At 44.2% G+C, this 16,686-nt stretch overlaps 1 protein-coding gene across 3 annotated transcripts in view; it reads right to left on the minus strand.

Annotated features, from left to right (window-relative positions):
- Fam114a1 (family with sequence similarity 114, member A1) overlaps positions 1-16,686 on the minus strand; it is a 70,522-nt gene that overhangs the window by 52,004 nt on the left and 1,832 nt on the right. For all 3 annotated transcript variants that reach the window (XM_087584059.1, XM_087584058.1, NM_001399036.1), the window contains 1 exon segment: positions 8,883-9,232. In XM_087584059.1, coding sequence (XP_087440185.1) covers positions 8,883-9,224 — 342 coding nt within the window. In that variant the 5' untranslated portion in view covers positions 9,225-9,232.

Raw genomic sequence — 16,686 nt, forward strand, 5'->3', positions numbered from 1 at the left:
TCTAAGTCACAGCATTGCCTGCGCCCTATCTTTCCATTCTTGCCTTCTTATTGTCAGTATTCAGTATCACGACGTCAGTTATTTTTAGAACACTCTTACATACGTAGAATGCTATTGTGTATGCTCCTTAGATTAAGCTACAATCTGAGAGCTGTCAGCATTCCAATAAAATATGTACGGTCCAGGTCAGCAGGGCATTCTCATTAGGAGACCCATGCTCTAGAGGCAGCCGTAATAGGCAATTCTATTATATCTGCCTCCATTAACATTCGAGGGTTTACTAATTAGCATTCTGAATTGCAGGAATATATCTTAACTGGCGAACACAGCAGACTTTTTACTTGCATCCCCAATATGTGAAAAGAAAGGTCTTCAAGATTTGTAGATAGTTAAATACATCTAAGAGAGTCTTCCTGTCTTTACATGTTCAGGCATAAGAAAAGCATGCTCAGCCAGAAAGACGGATGAGCAGTTATAGGTGCTGGCTGCAAGCCTGCTAAGGTGAGTTGGATCCCAGGAGCCACATCGTGGAAGGAGGGGACTGACACCTGAAGGTTTCCTCTGACTTCAACACATCAACCATAACACATGTGCACTCATACATGTACATGCATGTGCACACATATGCACACACATAGATAAATATAATGTAATATAATAAATATAAGAATGGAATAGAATAGAATAGAATAGAATATTTTTTAAAGATTTATTCATTTATTATATATATAAGTACACTGTAGCTGTCTTCAGATACACCAGGAGAGAGCATCGGATCCCTTTACAGATGGCTGTGAGCCACCATGTGGTTGCTGGGAATTGAACTCATGACCTCTGGAAGAGCAGTCGGGTGCTCTTAACCACTGAGCCATCTCTCCAGCCCAGAATAGAATATTTTTAAAAAGAAAGGCCTTTGCCTTGTGTCAATGGTCCTCCATTCAGCTTTGAACTCTGGGGAATTATGGTTACTTGTGCCTGGATTCTTCTCCAGGAACTAAATCTACCTCTGAAATTCAGTGAGTCTTTCATGCAAGGTGGTTGACAGAAACCTAAAAGGACAGAACAGAGGAGCACTCTCAAACCGACACAGGGAAACAATTTCCGTGGGTGATCTTACCTCTCGTGTCCATTGTTGTCTCATTTGAAAATATCAACTGTTTGCAAAATATCTCCACTTTGCTGTCCCACGGACTCGGAGTCTTCTCAATTCCTCTGCATCCTATTAGACTTTTGTATCCTGGTTTTAGCAATCCTCACCCTTATCCACAGATACTATGGGGATGCCATCAGGGCAGTGTACTTGACATAGAGTCTCATCCTCTGCTCTGGTCATCTTTTTTCAAGGCAGAACCCAGAGGTCTGATGTTGAGACAGGGTCTCACTATATAACTCAGCATATAGACCAGGTCGGCCTCGAACTCAGAGATCCACCTGCCTCTACTTCCTTACTGCCGTGATTAAAGCTGTGAGCCACTATGCCCAGGCCAGAAGCACAGATTCTTAATAAGCATCTCAGTTATTCTGATACAAAGTTCAATCTGGTCTCAAACTAAGTAGCCCAGGATGACCTTGAAGTCCTGCTTCTGTCTCTCAGATGCTGGTGTCTCGGGATTTCTACTGCTGTGATAAACACCATGACCAAGAGCAACTCAAAAAGAAAATGCTTTATTCATCTAATAAATCTCAGGTCATACTGCACCACTGAGGAAAATCAGGGCAGGAACTTGGAAGCAAAAAACTGAATCAGAGGCCTTAGAGGAATGCTGCTTATAGGCTTGTTCCTCATGGCTTCTTCAGCCTTCTTTCCTACAGAACCCAGGAACACCAGCCTAGGGATGGTACTGCCCACAGTGGGCTGGGCCCTCATACACCAATCATTAATCCAGAAAATATTTCTGTATACCTGCCTATAGGCAAATCTTCCTTTTTAATGTGCACAGATAGGTATTTTGCTTGCATGGGTGTTTGTGTGAGGGTGTTGGATCCCCTGGAAATAGAGCTACAGACAGTTGTTAGCTGCCATATTGGTGCTGGGAATTGAACTAGCGTCTATGGAAGAGTAACCAATTCTCTTAACTGCTGAGCCATCTCTCCAGCCCCATCCTATAGGCAAATCTTAGGGCGGAATTTTCTCAATTGGGAGTCCCCTTTCTCAAATGAGTCTAGATTGCATCAGGTTGATATAATACTAACCAACACAAACACACACACACACACACACACACACACACACACATATACTGGCATATACACAGACACACAGACACACAGACACACAGACACACAGGCACACACACAGACACACATACACATACAGACACACACACATAGAAACACACAGACACACAGGCACACCCACAGACACACACACACATACAGACACACACACATAGAAACACACAGACACACATACACAGGCACACCCACAGACACACACACACACAGAGACACACAGAAACACACACACAAAGACACACACACACACTGGCACATACACAGACACACAGACACACACAGACACACACACACAGAGAAACACACACAGAGACACACACAAAGACACACACACACACACACACACACACACACACACACACACACACACATACACACTGGAACTATGAGCTTATGCTACCATGCTTGACCCTACTTTTCCTTTCCTAAGAAAAGAACTCTCTGAAGTAGTCCATACTCCCAAGACTCCCTTTGAAAGTATTTGTGGCATTAACAATGAAATTCTTCCTCGTGATGCTCCTTTATGGACTGTTATGGCCTGTACTGAACAAGGATGGCATTTTAAAAGTCCTAGGTAACACTCTGTATTGATAAGAATCTACAGAAACTTGGACTGTGGAGGTGGGGAGCTAGCTTAATTGCTAAAGCACCTTCATTACAAACATAAGGACATGGGTTCCGATCCCTGGCACCCATGTGAAAACCAAGAGTAGTTGTAACCCTGGGGCCAGGAGAACAGAGACAGGCAAGTCTCTGGAGCTCACCAGCCAGCTAGTTTAGCCAGTCAGGGAATTCTGGATTCAATGAGAGATATTGGCTCAAAAAATAAGGTGGATTACAAAAAGGTAGGAGACTTGATGTTAACTTGCTCTAGCCTTCACACACACACACACACACACACACACACACACACACACACACACCAGAATCTAGAAAGACTTGACTCAGGCTGGGTCTTTTAAGGGTTGCTGGGCTGATATATCACAAAATCTTGTAAGATTCATAAGAACAAGGACCATTCTCTAACACTACCCAAGACTCTCTGAACTGACGCGGGAGACTTACCTGATCCTCAAGCTTGGTTTAAATAGATGTTCTGTTGAAGTCTCCCTCACGCTGCAGCTTTAACTGCTTCCATATGACTGCCTGCCCTAACGAGACTGCAGAAATCATGCAGATGCCACAGTTCTTGACTTCTTGGTGGCACGGAGCTGGTGGAGGTATAAGAGGAGGTGCAATGCTAACACTGACGTTCAAGTGAGGACAGAGAGTCTCCCACAGATGTTTTGAGTACATCTTAGCGCCATGACTTCTGAGCCTGCAGGCCAGAAAAGGTGGCTTTGAGAGATGGCTGCCTTGAGAGCACAAATGATGTGATTCTTCAGCGCATCGTGTCAGGCGGTCTTAACCGACAACATGACTGGATAAAGATGGGATAAAGTAGGGGAGCCCAAAGCCGGACTCCGAGTGTGTCTGATCATGTTCCCAGAGACAATCAGACACGAGGGTGCCGATGTATGAGTGTACTAATCACTTGGTGGAGTCGTAACATTAAGGCATTATCAGAAGATGGTAAACACAGTAAGGAGGGTGTCACTTGGGCATAGCCTTGGGAGGTAGATTGGTCCTGGCCTCTTTCTGAATCTTTCTTCCCTGTTTCCTGTCTGCCATGAGGTGAAACACTTCCTCTGTCACACGTTCCTGCCACTGATATTTGGACAAAGTGATTGTGGCCCAAGCCCTCTGAGATTATGAATCAAAGTAAAGACCCCCTTTCCTCAGTTTGTGCATAGTGACATGAAATAATTGTCACGGTTGTCACCTGATAGACTACTGGGCACATCCTTTGCTCTAGCCTTGTCCTGGTCACACTGTCCCATCTGTCAAGGTAGAGCCTCCACCCAGTCAGGTTTTAAAAGTGAATATAACAGTAGGGCCCGGATACAAAGTGACTGCAGATACAGATCACTTAAGGACACACATTATGCACAGAGTGACAAGTTTAATGTGTTCTTGAAGACATTTTTTCCTACAGAAACTTTTTTACAGTATGACGAGACTTTATCAGAGTTAGATACTTTAGGATCTTAGGTATTTTAGGAGCTTGGCTATTTTCCAATAGACTCTGACATTACTAAGGAGCCTGTATGCAGGAGCCAAGTAACCAATTTAGAAATGAACTTTCTATTTTAAGGGTTTCCTTCCTCTCTATTTTTTCTGTCTAAAGAATTTATTTTTTTACCTGGATTGACAGAATTATTTTTATCATTGCAAGAAGATTGCTTGTAAATATCAAAGACAGAGGTGAATACAATAAATGCCAGGATTTAAAGAAGAGATGCAAAATATTACTTCTAATATTAACTTAAGGGACTCAGGATAAGAACGTAAGGGAGAGAGGACAATGTCCTCTCCTGGTAATTCCTTAAGTGAGACTAAATCTACCCCTACAGAGAAGGGTTTAAATTTGACCCCGTGGTATAAGCATCAACGCAGGAAATTTGACAGCATGGCCTCTACCAAAATAATATCAAGCTCTTCCATAGGGCTTATGGCTGCCAAGCTCTACCATAGGGCTTATGGCTGCCCAAGCCATGAGCACTTTGACTAGGGTTACAGTACCAGTCCTTACATTCTTTCCAGTGGAGCAGGCCTCATAGCAAATCGAAAAGCGGTTGGTTACCCCTGCCACTCTGTGCTTGCAGGCACACCTTGCCTTAGCCCCTGCCACTATCGTACCTGCAGCATCCAGGGTCCAGTGCTGATGAGAAGACCACTGATGTCTTCTCTCCTCTAGCGATGCAATAGTAACTTCCGGCACTATGACAATTAACCAACAGGAAAGAAGCTTCCCCGGTAAGTCTGAGAAGGCTTTCTCTGTGTTCTAGAGAGTGTGTATCTTCAGCAGTAGGGTCATACCATGTAGTCACGGTGGGCATCCAAGAGCAATGATAATATCTGTATTGTTTGGCATAACTCTGGGGCCTGCCTTGAACTGTGATATTTATTTAATAACCCATGTCTTCTGGGAGCAGCAGCATCCGCCTATGCAGGATAAAATTCTGTTCAAATTCTTCTTCTTTTTAGGTGTATTTGCAAGTTACCATACTAACTAGTGGGCTTTCAAATGGCTTTTAAATAGATACGTAGCTTTGGCTAACCCACTGACCACCCTTTTCTCTCCCCCATCCTCTGGTGCCCATCCTTGCTTAATTCTTTAATGTTCAGTATCCCCACCCCTTCCTTTATTTCACATGTGTTCTACTACCCTTCCACCTCATGTTTTAAGTTGACTTTGAGATGGTAGGCTTCATATCACACCCGCTTCCTTTGGGTTAGACCATCCCTTCGATCCCTGGTTTCATCCGTATTCCCACGTCAGTGGACAAGTCAATAGAGATAGATGAATCTGGTCAAAGGGATAAAAGTAAGTGTTCAGCCCTAAATGATTCCTCCATATCAACCCCACTAACCCAAGGCTTAGGGGACATGAGAGAGGCAGAGACAGTGTAAAAACTGAAGGGTAACAGTTTTGATGGGTGCTGTCTTTTGGATGTGATGTGGTTAATATGATCATGAATGCATAGCAGCATTCAAGATCAAGACAGTCAAAGTTCTGGCTTAGATGGGGAAGACGGTCTCCAGGCCCCACCCCTCAGCAAAGATCTACTGGTGGTGGGGTGAGCAGTTGCTGGGATGCTAATTATTCTTGTTTATGGTGTGGCTGCTGATAGATTTCCTATGCTCCAGGGGATGACTCCATGCCCTTGCATATATGGACAATACTAACTCAACTTAGTGGGTTGTTTTTTGAAAAAGTACTTGAAGTTGGGACGGGGAATATATCGGAGGAGAATGGGGAGAGTTAGAGAGGTAGAAATGGAGTAAATATGGTCATATTTCATTGTGTACATGGACGAAATTCTCAAAAGTAAAGAAAATCAAACTTGGCCTGGGACTGATCTCCAGTCCCTTTCTGCTCTCTGCCCTTCTGGGAACAAACATGTTGTGATGATTTGTATATGCTCAGTCCAGGGAGTGGATCTATTAGAAGGTGTGGCCCTGTTGGAGTAGGTGTGTCACTGTGGGTGTGGGCTTTAAGACTCTCATTCTAGCTGCCTGGAAGCCAGACTTCTGCTAGCAGCCTTCAGATGAAGATGTAGAACTCGAGGGGGCTGGAGAGATGGCTCAGCGGTTAAGAGCATCGACTGCTCTTCCCCAGGTCCTGAGTTCAATTCCCAGCAACCACATGGTGGCTCACAACCATCTGTAATGAGATCTGATGCCCTCTTCTGGTGTATCTGAAGACAGCTACAGTGTACTTATAATAAATGAATATATAAATCTTTAAAAAAAAAGATGTAGAACTCTCAGCTCCTCCTGCACCATGCCTGCCTGGATGCTGCCATGTTCCTGCCTTGATGATAATGGACTGAACCTCTGACCCTGTAAGCCAGCCCCAATTAAATTTTGTTCTATAAGAGTTGCCTTTGTCATGGTGTCTGTTCGCAGCAGTAAGACCCTAAGGACACAAGTGCACAAACACTGGCCTCATGCCTTGGATCTATCTAAGCTCTGGATGCAGAGCCCTGGACACGTGTAGAGCCTCAGGCATGTGCAGAGCCTCAGACCCAGGGCTATGGACAATGGACAGCATCTACACTGCCAAACACTCAACGCTCTTCAGATGCTTTTTGAAGTGCTGAGTAAGCACTTCAAAATTCTAAAGCTGAAGTGGTACCAAGAGATCACCTACTCAAAGAATCACTAAAAGTTCCCTCAAGTTCTTGGCCTTGGAACAATTATATTCAACCCTGGATGTACATGAGAACTATCTGAGATTTCTTAGAAGGAATACATCAGAACCCCATCCACAAATCAGACACTGTTAGGGTGGAATTCAGGAATCAGGATGTTGTAAGCACTCCCAGTGGCTGGGATGCTAGGCTAGAGCTGTGAGTCAGTTGAGGTTGGGGAGTCCATGATCCTTTAGGAGGTTCATGGCTGGCTAGTACAGGACCTCTTAGAAGTAAGTTTTTGTGGGTATTTTCCATATCTGATCCAAATGCTCAGCTGTTTCTCGTCTCCTCCACACCATCCACACAGAATGAACATTTAGCTTTAGTTAGAATTCCAGGCCTGTCCACCCTGCACCAGGATAGCTTTGAATGTAACCTAACACAAAGTTGTAAACGTTCTCAAGGCACCACGAGATTGTTTTGCATCCCCCACCCTTGTTTTTAAATTTGATTGTCTCTCTTGAGAGTGAAATTTGTAGGTACCTGTGGCAATGCCAAACGGCTGGATGTTTCCAGTGATGGGGGAGCAATGCCCCCTCCCTCTGGAAGCTCATACCATCTCTGAGCAGGTTTGAGAGTCAAACCTTTGAGGAAGATAAAGAGAAGCCACTCCTTGAATACAAGTCATAAAACATTAGAAGTTTCACCAAGATCTTCGTGTGAAAATTCTTCAATTATAGAGCAAAAAATTCAAAGAGATATGATGTTTCTTGACTAAATTAACATAGGCAATGAGCACTGGGAAGTGAACAGCCAGACTTTCTGGTTCCCTGTTTCATGTCTGTTCTCAGAAGACTCTACTCCATTACTTCTAGGTGACTTAAGTACACACCTCAAGATTGACAGGACTAATCCTTAGTGAAGGCGAGATCTGAGCTCCTCATGCACAATCCTTCTAGATCCCCAAACAGCTCACCTCCTATTCTACGCCCTGGAGTGGAAAGTACCAGGAAGCCAAGTAGATGGCCATGTTGTTGTAGCACAAAGAATTCCTATAATTTCAGCACTCGGGAAACTAAGGCAGGAGGCTAAATTTGAAGCTAGCCTGAGGAACATGGCAACACCTTGTCTCAAAAACTCCTCCCTCTACAAGAAGAGGGTGGAGACCAACAGGGAGAATGGTCAGCAGAGTTCCTGGCATACAGGCTATGTCCAGGAATTGATGGCTCTCATGACTCTTAACACAATGATCACAACCAAATATTAGACTCACAAATTCCTCTTCTCGATGTCTTCCTTCCCACCACAGAGAGTGCTTTAAGGACAAATGTGGTGTGCAACACACTTAGAACTCTTGAGTCTTGGTGGCAGTGCTTTCGGTAACGTGCTACACTTGGTGGGTTGAATATGGTGTCACTGCAGAATATGGTTTTCAACTTCCCTTTGAAACTTACGTGGGAATCTAATTGCCATGGGAAAATACGGTGTAGGACCTTTAAAGTCTAGCAAGAAGACCAAGGATGTAGTTCAGTGGTTGAGAACTTGTCTAGAATGGGAAAGACCAGCACCCAAAATAAACAAACACAGGTGACTAGGCCTCTGCCATCACAAACAGGTGAGCTCATTCCTGGACTTAACTCAGTGAGTTAGACTGAGGGTTGCTATAACAGCCATGGGCAAGGTGTCTCATGCACACCTATCTCTTGCCAAATGATGCCTTGAGTTACCTTGAAACACTGCTAGTGAGAAGGTCAATGCCATGTATAAATAACCCCTCTACCCTGGCATCGAACTGTGAGTCAAAATAAACTTCTTTTCTTGATAACTTATCCAGCCTGTAGCATTGTGTTATTAGCAACAGGATCTCAGGGAGAGTTTAGGTTAAAATATGGTGATTTTTTTTCTTACCACATCGTTCTGTTCTTTCAGAGGTATTTCAGATCCGGTGTCTCCCTCAAGGCTGACAGAATCAATGCACTCAACCAGGGTGTCTTCAGTTACTTCTCCATTGAGGGGCGTCTCATCAGCATCACTAGCCTTGGACTGGTCTAGAAGCCCTGTAGGGGTGACCTCTGCACACGCAGCTGCTGAGACCTCAGATTGCTCTCCTGTGTGGTGAGCTGGTGCTGGCTCATTTGAAGTCATAGCTGGACCACACCGCACTTCTGCATCTTCAGCAGGGGAGTTGGGCATCTCAGCAGCATCTTCTCCTCCTCCATTGTCTATGGCGTCATGAGCATCATCAGACATTTTAATATCTGTAAACGTGATCACAAACACTTGTGTTGGTAACATTCATTCAAAACCTGTAGTAACTCTCTTCTATCAGGTGATGCGTGTCCTCACTACTGTTCTCCACAGTGAATAGAAGAAGGTTGGGCATGATGGAGAAACAGAGTGATGTGTGCAGAAGATGAAATGGAAATAGAGGCAGAGACTGAAGTGATGCACTTTGAGGATGGGTGGGGTTCGGGTGGGGTAGGGGTGGTGTTGGGGGAGGGGCACAAGCCAAGGACTAAGGCAGCTACCAGCGACTGAAGAAGGCAAGAAAACAACTCTTCTCAAGAGTCTAGGAGGACCCAGACCCGCCACCATCTTGATCTAAGCCCAATGAAAATTGTGTCTGACCCAGTTCTACATTGTAAGAGAGTAAATGTGTGTTGTGTAAATAATAGAATCTATAGTAAGAGGCAGCCAGCACTACAGACAGGGCTCTAATGGGATTCAGTCTCGTGGTCAGACATGGCTGAAAATTCAATTCCGTTGCTTACTCATTGTTTGCCTTCTAAGCCTTACTTTTCTGGTCTGGAAAAATGATTTTGAGGCTAGCCTGGGCTACCTATGAAGAGACTGTGTCTCAAAAAGAGCAAACTAAACAAAAAAGAAAAGAACAAAAAATGGCTGGTAACACCGGTGTTATCCCAGAATCACATGGTGGAAAGAGAGAACATCCTTCGGTGAGTGGTCTCTGACTCCACAAGGGAATCTGTGCAAGTGGGAACCCTCCACACACAATGAATGAATGAATGAATGAATGAATGAATGAATGAGAACATTTCGCTTGAAGAAAAACTATCTGTGAACTTGATTAATAAGTGCTATGAATTTTGCGGCAGCATCAACACACACAAGAAGGACTTACAGACACACATGTCTCCTGGTGACCACAGTCCTTTGTAATAGGTTTCAGACACTACTTGCTTGTTGTGGTTCTCAATGAACACAGAATGGACAATTGTCTGTTTTAGAGGCTCAAGGGAAGAGGAGTGGGGAGTAACTGCTAATGCAGAAGAGGATTCTCTTGGAGGTGAAAAGAATATTCTACAGTTGAGGGGTGTCTGGCTGTATAGATGTGTTAATACACCAAATACCACTAACCAGAATGCCTAAACAGAGGAAGTATATTTTATGATTTGTAAACTGTAGCTTACTATGCTAATAAGTAATTCTAGTGGTCAACTGGACAGCTCTCCACAACTTATTGTTTCCTCCTTTCTTTTTTTCTTCCTTTCTTCCTAACTCTCTCCCTTCCTTCCTACCTAACTTCCTCTTTCTCTTTCTGACTGTCCTGGAACTTAATCTGTAGACCAGGCTGGCCTCAAACTCAGAGATCTACCAGTCTCTGCCTCTCAAGTGCTGGGATTTCTTAACAGCAGGTCTCCCTATCTTATGTATTTCTTACAACAAATCCTACATTTCTCCCAATAACAGGCTTTAAATCTCAGTGCTGCTGTCCAGGAAAACTTCACCCTCTTAAGAATATATAGTACATAGAAGTCAAGGGTTCTAGAGAGAATCTACTACTGCGATTTTCCTAAACCAGTCTACTTTCTCACTTCATTATAAATGCTTGTCTTTATGTCTTCAGACAGGTAGTTCTCACCCTTTATCAAGGAAGATTATTTGCAGCAGATGGACATCATTTCAGAAACCCCCAAATGGTCAAAAGTTGTCTGTGAGGATGCCTGACCCCAGTTAATACATTAACAATGTAACTCTTACACCTAAGACTCAGGAGACACTGTGGGAGGGAGGGCAGAAAGATTATAAGAGCCAGTGGACCAGGATGTCTGCTGTGAGATCATATTTTCCATAGAAGTCAGGGAAGCTGCACCCAAGAGATCTTAACAACATAGTCACCCAATCAAGACCCGCATAATGAAACACCAGCTGACCTGCAGAAGTAGGAAGCAGAAGTCTCACAAGCCTCCGTCCCTAAATGAAGGGCTTCGGGCAATTAGTGGTTACTGATGAGACAGCCTTCTTCAAGGATGAGCCCACCCTGGTAAGTTACCCAATCCCAAGCAGTCAGCCATTAGCAAACAGACATGTGAGTAACACTAAATGGACTCAGCAGGTATGTACACATGTGTATTTACATATTTACATATAGATACCTATATATGTCATAATAATTGAAGAAGAGATTAGGAATTTGAGGAGTGGGGGACATGTGAGTAGGGAGAAAACAGTGGAAATGATGCAAATAAAGTACTCGCGCATAAAATTCTCAAATCAAAACTTTGAATTAAAACAGAAACTATAAAACACCAGAGCTATGATTTACTGAGCGCTCACAGTAGCCAGGCTATGCAAACATATCGTTTCCTCTAAGCTAGGTGTGGCGAGTTCCATTTTCCAGATCAGAAAACCGAGGTTTAGAGGGCATATCTTCAGTAAATTAGACTTAAAGTTGGAGAAATGTCTGACCTTGAGACTGGATCCCATCAGAGCCTTGGTGTTCAAAAACCACGGACATTTTCCCACTCCTTTTCCCTGCTGGGTCCTCGGTGTGGAGTGGCTCAAGGTTCCACTGTTGGGCTCTTCTTCTCCTCTTCAGCTATTCCCCAAATCGGCATTCTACTGATTCTATTTATATGGTTGTCCTAGAGGCATCCCAGAGGGTCTCTATCCCTAGCCCCATTGAAGTGAAGCCATACCCATCCATCGCCCTCCGAATCTGACGCTCTAATCTCGTTAGGCTTAGCTCCCACAATTTCATTCCAAACTTTAAATGAGACGACAATACTGTCTGCAGACACATTCACAACAGACTGCAGCTGGCTATTAAAACCTAATACTCCACAACAGGCGGGCCCAGAAGACACGCCCTTCACTAAAACTGTAAGATACAACACGGTGGGATGGGTGGCAGCACTTTGGAAGGGCTTTACCATTGCCCTTCTCCTTTACAACCTCAGGGTTCAAGACACTGCTGCTCAATTGCATGAATTAAATGTAATGGGTTTAATTGGGCCCAGAGTGGCTTGGTCCCCAGAGTAGCACTGAATCACCGATGGCCAGGTGAGCTGGAGGTCGTTACTGTAACAGGCAGTGGAGACAACAGTTTCTATGGTGGCATGCATGACTCTATGGACATTGGTATGGCTAGTCAATCAGATACCTGCTAAGTATTTATTCTTTCTGTCTTTGTCTAATACATTGTTTTGCTAACACATTTAAGGTCCAGGAAAAACCATCACTTCTTCATTCGTTGTCTCCCACCTAGATTTAATATTTCTTCTGAATTCCCAGAAGGCTTTGCTTCTGCTTCATCTTGGACAAACAACTATCTGAATAAAGTTACTTGAGATATTCTTCTTATTATACTGAAAATCCAAGGGAGACAAGGATCTTGGCTATATGTAACATATTATATTAAGTATGATTTTCTCAATTATCAATGCATTATAATATATTAACATGTATATTACACATGTGTTTCAGGATATATTAGAAAGCTCAAGAAACATGTTCAACACTTAAGACCACACAGAGAAGGCCTTATGGCAGTAGTTTCAAATGACACTATGATGAGACAGTCCTTCCCATCTCAGATGTGCTCTGCCACTATAATGAATTCCTGAAATAGTCAGTCTGTGGAGATGAAAGGGTTACTTTGAGTCACACCTTGGGAGGTCTGTGCCCGGTTAGTCCCTAACTTTGGAGTGAGGTCACACACTTGTAACAGGAAAGAATGTCATTCTGGGGCTTCCCAGTCAGGAAGCAAACCGATGAACTGGGTCTCGCTCTCCAGCGACTGGTGTTCCTCCTCCTGGGTCTCACCTCTGAAGTTCCCACCTCCCTCAGTGCCAACTTAGGGACTAAGCTATAAGTACATGGGCCTTGGGAGGAAACTCTGGCTATAAATTCTAAAATTAAGTTAGAATTAAGAAAAGGAGATCCTTTTAAACCGAAGTTGGGATGTCAACACTCCTGAAAGCAAGTCTACAGCTGGGAAAGCCAAAGGTTGTTCATGCTGCTCTAACTGGTGTCTGAGACCTAAGGCAGTCAGTGTTGGGTGTGGGAGATCAAGGAGTCGGTCCAAAACCCCGCTGAAGCAGTAACGATGGCTCTGGGCCATCGTTGGGTTAAGGGAGCAAAATGGAACGGACTGGACATCAGGGAACACTTGCAAAGGTATTGTCAGTGGGGAGCCAATAACAAGAACTTCTCTGTGAGTTGGGCCTGGCCTGGAGTAAGGGGTTGGCAAAGTACAACCTGCTGGTCAAATCTTGCCCTTTGCCCTTCTGTGCCTGGGCAAATAAAATTTTATTGAACGTAAGTGAGCCTTTCTGTTCACGTGCAGTCATTACTTCTCGATAATGGCGGACCATTGAAGAGGCCACACGGACCATGTGCCTGTAAAGCCGCAGACACAGAAATACTTACTGCCTAAGCTAGCACATGGACCACTATCTAGCCCCAGTGGGCTCCCAAAGAGTGAGAAAGATCGTTCTTACTCTTGTCTTCTTGCCTGATCTTCCAGATATAACCTAGAGATCCAGAAGAAACAGCAAGCACATCCACACATCAACATCATTTTTATCTCTGATTTTGTTTGTTTTATTTTGGTTTTGTCAACTACAGGTAGTCATAGACCTTATCTGATACTTTGATTTCTTTTTAAACTAATTTGAATATCCTTATTATTAATCTGGATAATTAAGAAGCTCCAAGCAATATTTTTTTAGCTTTTTTTTTTTTTTTTTTTTTGAGACAGGGTCATACTACGTAGACTGGCCTAGAACTTCCTTTGTAAACCAGGCTAGTCTCAAACTCACAGAGATCTGCCCACTTCTGCCTCCTGAGTGCTGGGATTAAAGACATATCCCTGTACAGCAAGTTGACCTTTCTGTTAGCAGGGATATAGATAAACATTTGTGGGCAAACCACATACTTCCATGATTCTAACGCTCACAGGTATTCTAACATACCTAGCATCTAGCATGTGTCATATGACCTAGTGCATGCTAATATATTTTCACTTGTACCTTACGATGACTGGCTAATATCTATGTGGCTCAGCCCAGGCACACAATCTCAGCGGTGTTTAGTAAGCGTTCCCGGTTTATCACTGGGTGTCTACCCTTTGAGAGGTCTCAGCCGTCATCCTCTTGGATGGATGTTTTAGGGTTTTTAGGTTATGGCAAACTGCATAAGCCTGGGTCAAAATTTATTTCCACATGGCATGGCAAGTCCTTAAGACATGTGCTTCCAATAGACACAATGCCCTGGTGTCCTCTGTCTTTTATGTCCAGGGTCTGAGATTGTATCAAGGCCAACAGCCCATGGTCCTTCGGGCTGGATTTTTCTCTAGCTTCTTGCTGACTGCCGAACTCTAAAACCTGAAGTTAGCTGGGCACAAGCTCAGCCCTGGCTCTGTGTACAGGCCTAAAAGGATGATGGGCGAGGACCACAGGCTTCCAGGGACAGGTTATAACCAAACCTGACTGCACGCATGCGCATAAGTAAGCATTCGGCAGAAGCCCAGGGAGACGCGTGGGCGGTCTCAGAGGGAAGCAGCAGACAGCAGGAGCCCCAGCCCGCCGGCTACCTCTGGTGGCCAAATGTCTGTCAGTTAGTTCACCTTAAGTACAGAAAGACTGCTGCAGTTAAAGGCCTCCTCTTGCTGTCTGTGTTGTATTCAACCAACAGCAAAAACCAGCCCTTCAGAAGCGAAGAATCATCCATAAGGCATTCAGTGGCGGTTGTTAAAATGAATTTACAAAATGCCTACACTGCACAAAGACCAACACGATTATGGGGATGAGACCTGTTTTAACTTCTAGTTATATTCCTAATCGTATTCATTTAATTATTTTAATCTTTTCTGTTTTCTGTTACAGGTCTGATTTTTCTCCAGTACCTACCAAAACAAAGAACAAAACAATAATCCTCCCCCCTTTTCTTTCTTTTTTTGCTTTTTTTTTTTAAAGATGGGATGTCATTTAGCCTAGGCTGGCCATCTATATAGCCAAGGATGACCCTGCACCTTTGACTCTCCTGCGGTCACCACCAGAGTGTTCAGATTACAGGCATTCACCAACACTCCTGTTTTACGCACTGCTGTGGATGCAACTGGGACTTCAGATATTCTAGGCAAGCACTCTGACAACTGACCGACATCCCAAGCCCCTCTGTCTGTTTGTTCTGACAGACCTTCACTGGTTCTGGATGATACCGTGATGGAGAACATGTCATTGGTTTTAAGACTGTGCCTTTATGTCTGTCACCACCAGAAACTGTGTTCTAAATGGACAGCTGTTTCTGAGCAGGGACCAGGGCAGGGCATGGGGACTCAGTGAGCACCATGTGTCCTGGATAGGTTCTGCTCATCCAGTCTGCACAGTTAGAGGTCTTTTCCGCTTTGGGTTTGGAACACTGATCTCTGCAGCCGTGTCGGTGGCTTTGACCCACAGAAACAAGGAAGCTGCTTCAGAAAACTCCAAGGAGAGGAGGGGGGGTGCATAATGAAGCCATTGTGGGTTGGGAATAAGTTAGTTTTTCACGAGCAAATTTATTCATCATCTAAAATGCCCCGAGAACCATTGGAGCAGCTATATCATGGCACCCCAAGTAAGTGCATAGGGACTGCATTTTAGAAATGAGAAATGCGTGATAGCTAGGACAGAACCATTAAAAAGCCATCCAGGAATGGTGTGTGGCTCAGTGAGAGAGTGCTTGCCTAGCATGCACAAGGCACTGGGTTTGATACCTGACACTGAAAAAAAATTAAATTAATAGAAGGAAGGAAAACTAGAGAGATAACTAGGCAAACCAGCGTAATAACAACGCCCTGAACCAGAGCAAGGGAGACTCCTGACCATCCCTTTGGCATGAGTATTCAGGCTGGCGAGAATATGTGCAAATACCTAACATCAGAAATGAGCTCTAGATGTCAGGATGCACATCCGTGTGTCTGAGACCAGCGGCTGCACAGAGAAACAGTGAGTAGGAGTCTGAAGTGGAACGCCCAAACAGCGGCCTCTGGGCCTGGCTGCAGTGTCTTTTTGTAGGCAAACAGCTCACTCATTCTCACTGGGCTTCCAGCTCCCTCCTCTGGGAAGCTCCAATGGATGACCTGATCTGGAAACTTTGTTCCCAAGTCCTGACTGCAGAGGAAAATGAGGAGAGGGTTTCAAGGTTTCCATAAGTCTAAATTTATTGGAAGTAAACTCCTCCTTCGTCGGGCCACTTAGCACCTGTGCTTTTCTTGGTGTTAAAATGTCATGAAAACTTAGTGACAGTTGATGGCTTACTTTCTAAGTGGCCTCACTTGGCGAGATACAAACGTGGTTACATGATATCCGTCCCAGATTGCCTTTCTTACTTTACAAAAGTGTGACTCAGAGAAGAACCAGGGTAAACCCACAGAGGCACCCAGGTCTGTCCAGTTTTCACAGCGCACACACTCAGACCCCAGGCCTGT

Source organism: Rattus norvegicus, chromosome 14, assembly GCF_021556685.1.
Source record: "Rattus norvegicus strain SHRSP/BbbUtx chromosome 14, alternate assembly SHRSP_T2T, whole genome shotgun sequence".
Classification (NCBI taxonomy): domain Eukaryota; kingdom Metazoa; phylum Chordata; class Mammalia; order Rodentia; family Muridae; genus Rattus; species Rattus norvegicus.